Below are 13,905 nucleotides of genomic sequence, written 5' to 3'. Positions count from 1 at the left end.
AGTCAGAGCTAACTATAAAACCTGTACTCTCAATCAACTATGTGGCTCTTGCCTGCTACCCAGGAAAGCCATGCATATATGAGATATCGTTAACTACAGTCTAGTCTAGCTACATTTCCAAGACAAAAGTTTCCAGATAATTGAGTCATTCTTTACGAGGGATTTAAAAAATTGTTTTGAACCCCAAGTGAAACTACCACATCCAAGAGGCATTATCTTTTTAGGCTCCTATTACTAATTCCCACTCAACTGACTTTCAGCTAAAATAATTAACTTTTTACAGAACATTTACTTATGTTTCTTATTGTGTTCTTCCTTTTGCCCTTCCATTTAAAAAAAATTTTTTTTTGCTCCTTTCCCACTGTTTTATACAGGTGGAAACTAAAGTTTAGAGAGAAAAATAGACTAGAGTAGGGTCACTATTCAAGAGCTTAAGTGGTTAGCAAGATTCCAACTAAGCTATGTTAGAACTTGTGCATTGAGATTCAAATCTCCCAAGAGTTTGTGATGTCTGACAACTCAAAAGACAAACTTCTCATTAAGCTGACAATGAAACTGCCTAAACTTCTCATTCCACACCATATGGCTGAATCCCAGCTGACAGGAAGCTCATTTCTGCAACACACTGGGCTCATTTCACTGAGTAGGTTGATGTGAGATTGGTGGGGTGGTCATTTCCAAATCCTTTTAGCACGGGCAAGCAGCAGTGTATTTATGTTGATGCTTTTTTCCCTACATTTCTACATAAAAAAGCAAATGTTCCCAACGACGGAGAGAGACGGATTTTATCCTACATTGTTCCGTAAACAAAATATCACAAACATAACCACAAACAACAGGAATATCCACCTGCTTCAAAGCAATTGACATCTACAATCATTTTCCAGTCCCTAGTCTACATAACTGTGGGTTGGAGGGTAGGGAGGAAGTTCGTAAATGATACCGACACAGGGTTTTATACACTCAGATCTAACCAGAGTGTTTGGACATTTAAAATTAGCCTGGATCTTCACAAAGTCAGATTTTAAGGCAGTGAAGTGAGTCACGAAGCACCAAGGAACTAACAGGAAGTGCCAAATTCACTTGCGTGGAATGTTCTGGGTGTGAGATGCCACCACTTCTTTCCCCTGGGCAATTATTTTAGAGCTGGTCCAGCAACATGTTCTTGAACAAGATAGCCTGACTTTTTTGAGTTTCCCCCTCCTGCCTAGAATTAACATGGAAAATACCATTGCCACAGATAGAGAAGACCATACACTATGAGAGGTGGAAAGGTCTTAGAATGCACATATTTACGCATGGAGAGTTGTGCTGGGGCTGGAGTTCAGAGGCGGGGGTGCAAGTACCACACTTATAGTAATAATAATTTAAGACAATAATACCTATCATTTACTTACTATTTCAGCTGGTGACTTACTATTTTCCATAGATTATTTCATTCAAAAAAAATTTTTTTTTGAGTTGGAGTCACACTCCTTCAACCAGGCTGTAGTGCAGTGGCATACTCATGGCCACCCCAGCATTGGCCTGCTGGGTTCTGGCAATCCTTCTTTGCCTCAGTCTTCCAAGTAGCTGGAACTACAGGTACGTGCTACATGCATGGCTAATTTTTTGATTTATTGTAGACATGAGATCTCACCATGTTGCCCTGGCTGGTCTCAACCTGTAGGCTCAGGCAATCCTCTCGCCTTGGCCTCCCAAAGTGCTGGGATTACAGGCTTGGGCCACTGTGCTCTGCCCTCATTCAATGTTTTTAGCAATCTTGGAAGACTGATACTTCCATCACATCAATTTTATAGATAGATAAACCAACAGGCACAGAGAGGCTAGATGACTTAAGGTTGTACAGCCAGTAGACTATAGAAATTGGGTTAAAATCAGGCCAGGCTCAGTGGCTTAGGCTGTAATCCCAGCACTTTGGGAGGCTGAGGCAAACAGATTGCCTGAGCCCACAGGTTTGAGACCAGCCCAGGCAACTTGGCGGGACCTTGTCTCTACAATAAATAAAAAAAAAATTAACCAGGCATAGGAGCATGCACCTGTAGATCCGGCTACTTGGAAGGCTGAGGCAGAAGGATCACAGAGCTCAGCAGGTCGATACTGGGGTAGCTGTGAGTGTGCCACTGCACTCTAGCCCAGGTGACAGAGTGAGATTCCAACTCAAAAAATAAAAAATAAAAAATAAAAAAAAATAAAAAAGAAATGGCTTAAAATCATAGGAAAATAATTCCAGAGCCAGAGGTTTTAATCATGATGCTACACTGAATTTTAGGGAGCTTAAGAAGGAAAAGTAGTATTAGTATTAACAGCAGTAGTAGAGTCAACCGCTACTGTTGACTGAGAACTATTTTGCGCTAGGCACTGCAGTAAGTGCATGTAACTTTGTCATACTTAACCCCAGGGAACACTTGTGATGGTAGACGATCTTAGCCCTACTGAGCAGAAAAGAAAACTGGCCCCGTGATATCAGCAACTTGCCCAAAGTCACACAGCTAGTGGGTGACAGCGGTGGTTAAAGCCAGAGTCCGTTCCAAAACTCTTAAACCACCATGCTAGACTGACTCGGCATACAGCCATAAAAGACTCACTTGTGTGCCTAAATTCAGTGATTCCAACAGCAAGACCATATACACATTCTTGCAAATATTTTTAACAAATTCTCAGGCCCCTTCCACCATAGATTCAAGTCACTTTTGTATCTATGAACCCACATCTTTAAAAAGCTTCCCAGATAATTCTTAATTCACAATCAGATTTAGGAATCGTTGGATCATGTATACAAGTCTTGATTATCCCAAGCACGACTGCCAGTCTGTGAGGACAAGATATGCTAAATAATTGAGACTTACTTGGATGAGCACATGTCCTCACCCAAAGATCAGTGTTGAGAGATGTGCCAAAAAGGCATCATGACTTGAGAAATTTTCACCAGGGTCCAGGCTCAGAGGCTCAACTGCCTTGCTTCAAAAGAATGCAGGAAATTGGCCTACATCATTCTTTTAGAACCGTTTGTCTTAGTTGGTTCAGGCTGCTATAACAAAGTACCACAGACCAAGTGGCTTATACACAATAGAAATTTATTTCTCCTAGTTCTGAAGGCTAGAAATCTGAGATCCAGTACCAGCCTGGTCAGGTTCTGGTGAGGGCCCTCTTCCAGGCTGCCCTCACTGTATCTTCACTTGGCAGACAGAGCACTCTGGTCTTTTCATCCCCATATGAGAGCACTAATCCCATTCTTGAGGGTTCCATACTCATGACTTCATTACTCATCAAATGCTCTATCTTCTAATACCATCACCTTGGGGGTTAGGATTTCAACATATGAGTTTTAGGGGAACACAGACATTTAGTTCATAATACCAGTTCACCTTCCCTCTAAAATGTACATAGCAGCATCAAATAAATGGAGTGATTAAAGTTTCCTTACCCAAAACTCGTAATCTTTCAGCTCCTACTACCACTTCATTATCATCGGCTGAGAAGAGCAATTTTCCAGAAACAGTTTTTACCTCAAATTTTTTGCCATAAGCTTCTACAGCTTTTGGACCTACAAGGGAGAGAGGCACAGTGAGTGGGAGAAAGGGAGGGAAAGCAGGATGAGAACAATACATTAGTCATTGAAATTGACTGCAAAAAGCATTTCATTCATACAGTATAAACACTTGACAAGATTGTATTAGACTTTAATGTTCAATGGATTGATTTTCAAAAGTTGACCATGAAAATCAGTCTCATGACTTTAGCTAAGTCTTGTCAATTCTTTTTTTTTTTTAGTCAGGTCTCACTCTGTCTTGCCTAGGCTGGAGTGCAGTGGCATGATCACAGCTTGTCACATCCTCGACCTCTTGGGCTCAGGTGAACCTTTTGTCTCAGACTGCCAAGTAGCTGGGAATACAGGTACACGCCACTACACCCAACTAATTTTTTTATCATTTGTAGAAACGAGATCTGGCTATGTTGCCCATGCTGGTCTCAAACTCCTGGACTCAGTCAATCCTCTCTCCCTGGCTTCCCAACGTGCTGGGATAACAAGCGTGAGCCACTGTGTCTGGCCTTTGTCAATTACTGTTAATCATATACTCTTGGGCTATCATTTTAAAGACTATTATGTCCTTCCTCCAAACTAATGAGAGAATGTGATTTTCCTCAGCTAACCACCAAATTATTGTCAAATAGCTATGGATTTCTGCTTAAATGTATTGAGGCCCAAGAGGCCCACCACTTCTCGAGGCAACCTCACATCTTTGGCCATCCTATGCCTAATTGACAGGAGTTCCTTTAACTTCAGTTGACATCTATTTCACTTTGTACCTTTAACCCACTGACTGCATTTGACACCAAGAGAAATCTATTTCCTCAGTGTACAGATCATTTCCTGGCAGAAATGGTTATAATATACTGCATTTAATTGCCTTAGAAGTAGCTGAATCAGCCGGGCTTGGTGGCTCAGCCTGTAATCCCGTGCCTTTGGGAGGTTGAGGTGAGTGGATTGCCTGAGCCCGCGGGTTCGAGACCCACCTGGGCAGGCGAGACCTCATCTCTACAATAAATAAAAAAATTAGCCGGGCATGGTAGCACGCGCCTGTAGTTCCAGCTACTTGGAAGGCTGAGGTGGAAGGATCACCGGAGCCCAGCGGGTCGAGGTTGCGGTGACTGGGAGCGGCCATTGCACTCCAGTCTGGGTGACAGAGTGAGATTCCAACTCAAAAAAAAAAAAAGTAGCTGAATCTTTTATGCTGGAATTTTATCCAGTAAAAAATAAACATAGAGGGTTTATTCAATAACAACAGATTCTGTTCTTGAAGGGGGGGTTATAGTCATGCATTAAGGAAGTCAAGTCCCTGATACTGTAGCACCTATATTCTGAGGGAGACAGGCCTATATAAAATTAAAAATATATTACTAAAGAAATCAAAAAACAGCAGAGAGTTTTAGGTACTATGGAAAAAGTAAGATATGTTAATGAGTTAGAATTTCTTTTTTTTTGAGTTGGAGTCTCACTCCATTATCCAGGCTGGAGTACAGTGACATGCACACGGCCACCCCAGTGTCAACCTGCTGGGCTCAGGTGATCCTTCCACTTCAGTTTTCCAAGTAGCCGGAACTACTGGCACGTGCTACCATGCCCAGCTAATGTTGTGATTTATTGTAGAGATGAGGTCCCTCCAAGTTGCCCAGGATGGTCTTGAACCCATGGACTCAGGCAATCATCTCACCTTGGCCTCCCAGAGGACGGGGATTACAGGCTTGAGCCACCACATCAGACCTGAGTTACAATTTTCTAAAGAAGGAGACTTTCTAATCTATCAGAGTAGGATGTCCCTGAACTTCATCAGAATAACCTAGGGACATAATCGTCCTTACTGAACCTAGGTCAGATCAAAGAAATTTATCTTTTGGTATAGAAATTTCTGCAAAAAAAATTTTGAGGACACCATTCAGATATCTTGTATTTTTCTATAACTGTCCAGGAGATTCTGATACAGAATATGTGTCCCCTTTTACATGTTTTTCAAGAGCGTGTCACTTAATAATAATAGCAATGAAGCTGGGCTCGGTGGCTCAGCCTATAATCCCGCGCTTTGGGAGGCTGAGGTGAGTGGATTGCCTGAGCCTGTGGGTTCGAGACCCACCTGGGCAACTTGGCGAGACCTCATTTCTACAGTAAATAAAAAAAATCAGCCGGGCATGGTAGCGCATGCCTGTAATTCTGGCTACTCAGAAGGCTGAGGCGGAAGGATTGCCGGAGCCCAGCAGGTCGAGGCTGCAGTGGCCGGGATCGGCTACTGCACTCCAGTCTGGGCGACAGAGTGAGACTCCAACTCAAAAAAAAATTAAAAATAAATATCAATGAAAGAGTCCCCAATGTCTCCCAGCCAAAGACCACTAGGAACACACCTGCAGGTGAAAAATTTGGTTTATGATTTATTGCAGTGAGGGAAAATACATACTATTAGGAACCATGGGGCATCTCAGTAAGAAGCTGTTAGAAAGGATTTGTGGGATTTGACCTTGTTAGGTTACTTTGGTGAAGGTTTAAGGAAATAAGACTTTACTCTGGATTAGACACAGTCTGGAAATGGCAGTAATTTTATGACCAGATTTCTTAATAAACCTTATCTAGAAGAAAGAAAGACAAGAGCAATGGTAAAACTGTCAGGAATAAAGAAACAGCAGTCACTCATATTAGCCAAGATTGGGCCATATTTGTTCTTTTTTTGTGGTTTGGACAATGTTTATGTTTTTGCCTGCATTTGGACATGATCAGAGTTGTCCTTGTATTTTTTGTGTTTTGTTTTGTCTTAATCCATTATGGTCACTGAGTGGCCTTGTCTGGTGTTGATGTTCTGTGAAATTATTTATATTCAAGCAGGAAAACATTAAGGCTTGGCTGACAGTGTCAGCCAGCTCATCCCTAGACATCTGGGGCACCTTTTCTCTTTGTCAAGACTATTGAACTAGGAATCAGAAGACATGAATTATGTCCCAACTCACTCCATTTTCTGGTAATGTGACTTTGGGAAAATCATGTGATCTTTTTGAACCTCAGTTTCTGCATCTATAAAATCAGACTATCATCACCTACTCTAGCCACCTCACAAAGTTAGATACATTGAAAGAAACAAATTATATCATGTTTATAAAAAGAAATCTGTGGATGGAAAAGTGCTGTGAGGTGTAGGAGACCGCTTTCATGGTCATTATCACCAAGGTCATCTTGTGTCACCATTTTTCTGTTGCAATAGTGACAACACATTGAAAAGAATCAATGATGAGTACCTATTAGTGTCCATTCCTCATTGATGTAATCATGTCTGCTTGGCAGACCTCATCTCTGGCCACTACACCTATCCCACCTACCCCTCCAACACAAAGAAGGGCATTGGAAAGGCTCCTTTACTAGCAGGAGATTGAAGAAGCAGGAACAGGACAGAGCTTCCAAGCGTCATGAGACCCGGATGTCATCTTGTCCACTGCCCTCATGCTGCAGGTAAAATTGAATGGTGGTGAGGCTGATGGCTCTCACTGAGTGAACGAATGGCAGATCTTGGTCTGGAATGGAGTGCTTAGAATTGTTCCACAGAATAAAAGTGACATTTATTCACTTGGGAAGAAGAAGGTGGCTGGAGCCTGCATGTCTGAAGCAGCTAGGAGATGGGCTGTTTAAAGATGAGGAAAAGTAGAAGACTAGAGTCAGGAGCCAGAGGGAGATCTTGAAAGAACCGAGATGTCTAATGAGGACTGCATCAACACCTTTGGTAAAATCTACGATATATTTGACAATACTTTAGGCTTACTATCTTTTTTTTTTTTTTTGAGGTAGGGGAAATTGGGGATGAGGAGTAATAAAGTGTTAATGAATGAATGCATGACCTTAGAATGGGCATAGGGTGAGCACAGTTTGTCCTTCCTGGAGCCATTCATATTGCAAAGCAGAGGTATGACTCAGGGGACACAAATGCTTGGACTTTGCCTCTGTGGATCGGGGCAACATCAGATCTGGTCCCTGAGGGGTCGAGGACACCCTTCTGTGCATAAACTGAGTTTACACTGAACTCATGAACAGTTATGAGACATACAGGAGAGTGTGTTAAAGAGACTGTAGCAATCCGAGACACAAAGCACAATTAAGTTATCTTGCTTTTCAGGGCTTCACAGAACACAAAATGGAATTTACCAAGGGCCAGAGCCATTTGGGTATCTAAAGCTCAGTAATTGGTAGTTTTAGCCAAAACCCCACAGAGCAACTGCTGGCTCAATGATGCAGACGGCTTGTGTTTTGTTGATTTCACCTGGGGCTGCCAAACTTCCCTGGACATGGCTGGAATCTTAAAAAATGACTCTAGAGGGAAATGCAAATGGAGCTGGAGACAGCTCAGGAGGTCCCTTGTTGAACCCATTGTTCCTCTCCGGGATGGAAAAACAATATCACTATTCCTAATGTGAAACTAATCTCCAGTTAATCCCCCTCTGTGTAGTCCATGTGTGAAGTGCCTCCTTAATCAATTTCCTAAACAGCAGGGAGAGCTGGAGACCATCAGGATGCATCTGTGGTCCCCAAGTCATGCCACTGCCAGGAATCCAGGAGCTGTAGAGGCCTGGTGGCCATCCAGCCTAATTTTTCTCTCCAGTTCCCTTGACACTAGGGCCCTTCCCCACCCACACACACACTGCTTTCCAAGGCACCCTCCTGCTTGCTTTTCTCCTTATAGGTAGGTATGTTGCCTGTCTGGACCCACTCTTGATATACTAAATCAGCAGCCTTCTGGGCCTAATATCCACTTGTGGCCTAATTTAGGAACTTAACTATCACATACAGCACTGTTTCCTGTGAAAAGACTAACCTGAATATCTAACCTGTGAATTTCGAAAGGATTTTGGAGACATTCTTTAGAGAAGCAGAATACCTGATTCCTAGGGACTGCCTTGGTAGGCCTCACTGCTTGGAGGACAGGAGTGCTTTCTAGTAAGTCCACCCCCCCAGTATAATAGGCATTGGAAGGTGCTGTCTGCTGGCACTGATGGGAGCTTTCCACTGTGCGAATGGATGGCACGTAAAAGGAAAACCCTGACAGAAACCTTCAGGGGTGTGTGTGTGTGTGTGTGTTTAAAATGATATTTTAGTACATGCATTATCCTCTCTAGAAATCGCCCTAGGGACACAGAAAGACTAAGACTACTGGAGGGATGAAAGCAAAGGAGAAGAGAGAGGGAAGGAGGGGGGAGGAGGAAGAAAAAGGGAGAAGAGGAAGGAGGAGAGAGAAAAGGAGGGTGGAAGGAGAGAGGGAAGGAAAACAGAGGTAGAAGAGATAGAATAGGAAGATAAGGACTGAGGGGGAGAGAAAAGGAGTGTGGGGGGAGAGTGAGTGGGGAGAGTGAGTGGGGAGAGAAGGCAGAGCAGGAAGTGGGATGGGGAGGAGGAGAGGGAAGGAAGCAGAAGAAGGTGCGGGCAAACGAAGAGAGACTGACTGAGAGTCTTTTGCTGAATAACAGTCATTTGGGCACTTCCAGCTTCATCAAAACACAATCTCTCAAGTAAACCAAATCTCCCACTGCAAATAGATGGCAAACGATCAACAGGCTAAATAAGTTCCTTTTGAAGGCGGGAATCTGGGAGCTGGAGGTTGGATTTCTCTCTCTCCTGGAGGCAATGTTCACACACGCCACTTAAATCACTGCCTACTGAAGTTGTTTATTTAATTATTTAGCATTGTGACTGCAGGCCAGATGTGATATAAGCAAGGCCCACGATCCAGTCGTCGCAGGCTGAAACGACATGTTTGTGGAATATGGACTCTGCTGTGCAGCACTTCCCTCCATCCCCGCCTTCCTCGACTGGCGGATGGTCCAAGTGGCCCACTGGCTGTGAGTCTCTGGACATCCATATGCAGCACTTCTGGGGGTACAGGGCTGCGAGGAGTGAGGACAGGAGGCACCTGTTGCCCTGTGGCTTGTTTATTAGTGGGGTTCCAGATATTTTATTAACAGCAGCATTTCAAGGCATTCGAGTAACTGGCTTCTCAAAATGTCCATCTGTATACTTTTCTCTTAGCCCTGAAGCCAAACAAATGGCATTTACTGTCTGTAAGTATAACAATGCCATTCAGACATAACATTCCTTTTCCCTTCCACCGTGGGGGTGTATAATGCCCCCTCTGTTTACTGCTGTTTATAACCTTCAGAGGGGCATGAATCACACGGCTGAACACATTACCAAGCCACGAGGCCCATGTTTATCATCATAATCATTATTGTGAGTAACCAATCCTTGTTTAAGTTTCAGAAAGATGCAGCTTAAAACCCAGTGGGTACTTATCCCAGCTGTTAGGCACAGATCTGCTATATGAAAAGGAACTGCACAAACATATTCAGGGGAGACAGATTTGCATCTTGCAATGGAGTTAGGTTCAAAGTCAGCACGTATGGCAAATATGGCCTGGCTTCAAACTATCATTAAAAATCCCTTTCACAGCCCATAAAGTGTGGTGCATGGCTCTGTGGACACCGTGCTCTTCTCTCAATCAATCCCACACAGCCAGCATTGAGCAGGGAGCTTTTTTTTGGTTGAGCAGCAGATGAAGCAGTTGGCTTCTACTTAGGGGCCATGTTCCATGCAAAATAGTTTCTCCCCTCCCCCCGACCAAGCAGGTATCAATGGATTTAATAAGCTCAATGTGTATATAGACGGGATCTCACCCTTCAGTAGAATCATAAAATACATGCTACATTCTCTTTCTCAACTCAGTAAATGTGATAGTAGATGTTCTTTTCAAGTTCACTTGGTGTTTCCTTTGACCTTTAATTCTACATTTTTTGAGTGTTTAGCCTGGACTAGGCCCTGCTAAGTTCTTCTTTTCTTACCTGTTATCAGCTGAGTTAGCACTTTAGTCTGGTCATTGAGAATGTTCACTGTAACATTTCTGGCAGATTTGAAGTACAGCGCATTACCCTACAATAAGAGAATAACAGAAAAACATATGAAAATGGCAGATGTCTAAACAAAACAAACTCATTGCAACTCTAAGGGCCCAAACTGACTTTAGCCAAGTCTCAGTTGATATGTCTTTATTCAAAAAGTCCAAACGTTTAATGATCGCCACATATGTGATAACTGATTGGCATTCATCTAAAACAGATTCCTCCAAAGAGACAGACACTCACACAGACACAGACACATACACATATACATAATATAGATTTCCGCAGGATACACATTGTTACAGCTGAATTAGAGATAACTGGGACATAGAGCCCTTTAGACTTTATTAAAGACATTAGTCAGCCTGGGTACACAGAATGATCAGGGATAACTGATAATCTCCTAACCTCATCCTTTAAACAGGAACTTTCTGCTCCTGTGAAATACCCCAAATCTGCCCATTGGGCATGCCCACCAACTATCAGAATCCTTCGTTGAGATGTTTACAATACATGTAGGCAAAACCAAGGAAATGTGTAAGCTTCTGCCCCCTCTTTCTTCCTTTTCTTGTCTCCAGGTTCCTTTTTCTCCAGGTATTCTGTGCCTTCATCTATCCTCCCTTTTATCACAAGCGCTTCCCCATCCCTCGATCACACCATGGTAGACATTTCTGAGCATGACTCAGAACAGGGCTTGGCACATTTCATCTGCAAAGGGCTTGACAGTAAATATTTTAGGCTGTGGATGTACAGTCTCTGTTGTAATCACTCAACTCTGCTATTTTGGTGTCAAAACAGACTTAGAACATATACAAACAAAGGAATTATGACTGTATTTCATTAAGCTTTATTCACAGACAATGACATATTTCATATAAGTTAAATTTTATATTTAAAATTTAACATAATCTTAAAGCATCATGATATTTTATTCTTTTTGTTTTGTCCCCTCTCTCCCATCATTTAATTATGTAAAAACTATTCTTAGATCACTGGCAACATAAGAACAGGCAGAGGACTGGATATAGCCCAAAGGCCATTGTTTGCCAACTCCTGGTTTAGAAATTCTCCTTTTCTTGGAGTAAACTGAAGCTGTAAACTAAAGGATGAATCTCTGACAGAAAACATGTCAGTATCGTCAAGTTGCTATTGGAAAAACAAATTAAGTCGTCACTCCTGTCTTTTTGACCCTTTGTCACCACATGGCATATACCTGGCTGAAAATTTAATAATATCTCTATACGTCAAGTCCCAAATCCTAAAAACCATTATCCAAGATGTGAGGAAGCTGGAGATAAACAAAACTCAGTCTTTACCTTTAAAGTCTTATGTTCTAATAGTGACAATGCCTGGTTACAAATATGCTAGACAGAGAACAATAAGAATGGATAGGGAGCTACAAAGTGTTTGGGGGACTTTCCTAAAGGTGGAATCATTCTCAGCTTCAGGCTATGAATTGAGAAGCAAAGGAGACTCCCTGAAGGAATTAATACTTGATCGGAGCCCTGAAAGAGAATACAGACACAGACTCCTTAGTTGCAGTTAGGTTCATGCGGTGACGTTCTGGAACGTTGAAGAGACACTTCTCAAAAGCAGACATACAACCAGCCAGCAAACATATGAAAAAATCTCAGTATCACTCATCACCAGAGAACTGAAAATCAAAACCACAATGAGGTACCATTCACAGTAGTCAGACTGGCTATTATTACAAAGACAAAAAACATCAGATGTCAGTGAGGTTAAGGAGAAAAGGGAACACTCACACACCGTTGGTAGGCGTATAAGCTAGTTTGGCCTCTGTGGAAAGCAGTTTGGAAATTTCTCAAAGTACTAAAAATAGAGCTAGCACTTGACCTAGTGACCCCATTACTGAGTATGTATCCAGAAGAACTTAAATCATTCTACCAAAAGGACACTTGTACTCGTATGTTTATTGCAGCACGATTTACAATAGCAGAAACAGGGCACTAACCTAAACTAGTGATAGACTAGATACAGCAAATGTGGTACGTGTACACCATGGAATACTAGGCAGCCATAAAAAAAAAATCTATTGTAGCAACATGAATACAGCTGGAGGTCATCGTCCTAAATGAATTAATGCACAAACAGGAAACCGAATACTACCAAATACTATTTATTCTCACAAGTGAGAGCTAAATACTGCGTACATGTGCCATAAAGATGGGAACAGACACTGGGAACTCCTAAAGAGGGGGAGTGATGGGGGTAGAAAAAGGATTGAAAAACTATCCACTGGGTATCACGTTCACTATTTGGGTAATGGGTTCAATAGACGCCAAAACCTCAGCATCATGCAATATATCCATATAACAAACCAGCCCATGTGCCCCCTGAATCTAAATACATATATATTAGATATAAACATATATATCTAATATATATTAGATACAGACATGATTTTATCAAGTTGAAATTTAAAAAAAAAGTCAGGGAAGTAATAAAATTGTGGGCTGACTGTCCAATGTCTTTTTCCTTCTAAAATTGGTGGGATCACAGACTGAATTAGCCAGCCCAGCCTAGTTCCTGCACATGGCAGACGGCAAGGCCATATGCTAAACAGCACCCAACACCCAGGCCAAAGGTGTCTTTCTCAAGTGGAGAAGAAAGCAGGGAGTGGCAGCCACCATAGGCAGACTGTCCAGAGTCATGGTCTTTCTCATCTGAGGTTAACTGCTAAAATGGGTAACCATGCAGACCCTGAATAACCAGTCGCCCTTGGGTGAGAGCTACTGTCAGGGAAAGAGACAGTGACTTTTGACACATCAGGCAGCCATGGGTTCAGTGTAATCCCCCACAATGGTCTGAAATTAAAGTTTTCTCTAATGGAAATCTTTTTAACTGGATCAGAGAAGAAGTGCATTTAATCTAATATTGTCACAGTTTTGTTTTTCCTGTCCCTAAAGAAACAAGTATCAGTCTAAAATAGTCTCTTTGGCATTGTCTCTTAGCAGTTCTATTTAAATCTTCAAAACAATTCAAGTAAAGTAAGAATGCAGAACCTGGAACCTGAACAGGAGGCTATATGTTTCTAGAAGTCAAAGTACTAATGTTTCTTTACATATACTTAGCAATCTGGCACTGCAAAGAGAAGAATGGCCTAGAATCAGAGAACTGGATAAGTTAAATTCTGCTACCACTGATTATCGTGTGATATTGAGCAAATCACTTAACTGTTCTGTATTCCATTCTCCTCATTCTCAGCCATCGGCACCAATGTCATTACCAAGCTCACTGCTGACATCATAGAGCACCCACTATGTGTCAGGTATGGTGCCAGGCATCTATTAAGTCTTCAGCAATTATTAGGGTAAGAAAAGGAGGAATCGTGAAGAGTAGAGGTGGGGAAGAGAAAGGAGAGAAGGAAGGTGGGGGCAGGAGTAATGGGGGTGGAAAGGGGAGACGGAGAGATGGAGAGAAATAGGGAAGACAACCTTACTTGTGTCTGCTTAATCTTCCTAA

General features: G+C 42.2%; 1 protein-coding gene across 1 annotated transcript in view; it reads right to left on the bottom strand.

Annotated features, from left to right (window-relative positions):
• SGCD (sarcoglycan delta) overlaps positions 1-13,905 on the bottom strand; it is a 347,112-nt gene that overhangs the window by 50,313 nt on the left and 282,894 nt on the right. The window contains exons 4-5 of the mRNA XM_021707942.1: positions 10,363-10,450; positions 3,428-3,547 (exon numbers count right to left, since the gene is read on the bottom strand). Of these exons, the coding sequence (XP_021563617.1) occupies positions 3,428-3,547; positions 10,363-10,450 (208 nt within the window). The remainder of the gene's footprint in view (positions 1-3,427; positions 3,548-10,362; positions 10,451-13,905) is intronic.

Source organism: Carlito syrichta, unplaced genomic scaffold (genome assembly GCF_000164805.1).
Source record: "Carlito syrichta isolate Samal-C Ts95f unplaced genomic scaffold, Tarsius_syrichta-2.0.1 Scaffold127452, whole genome shotgun sequence".
NCBI classification, from domain to species: domain Eukaryota; kingdom Metazoa; phylum Chordata; class Mammalia; order Primates; family Tarsiidae; genus Carlito; species Carlito syrichta.
Note: the sequence above shows the minus strand (reverse complement) of the source record. Positions and strands in the feature narration are given on the sequence as shown.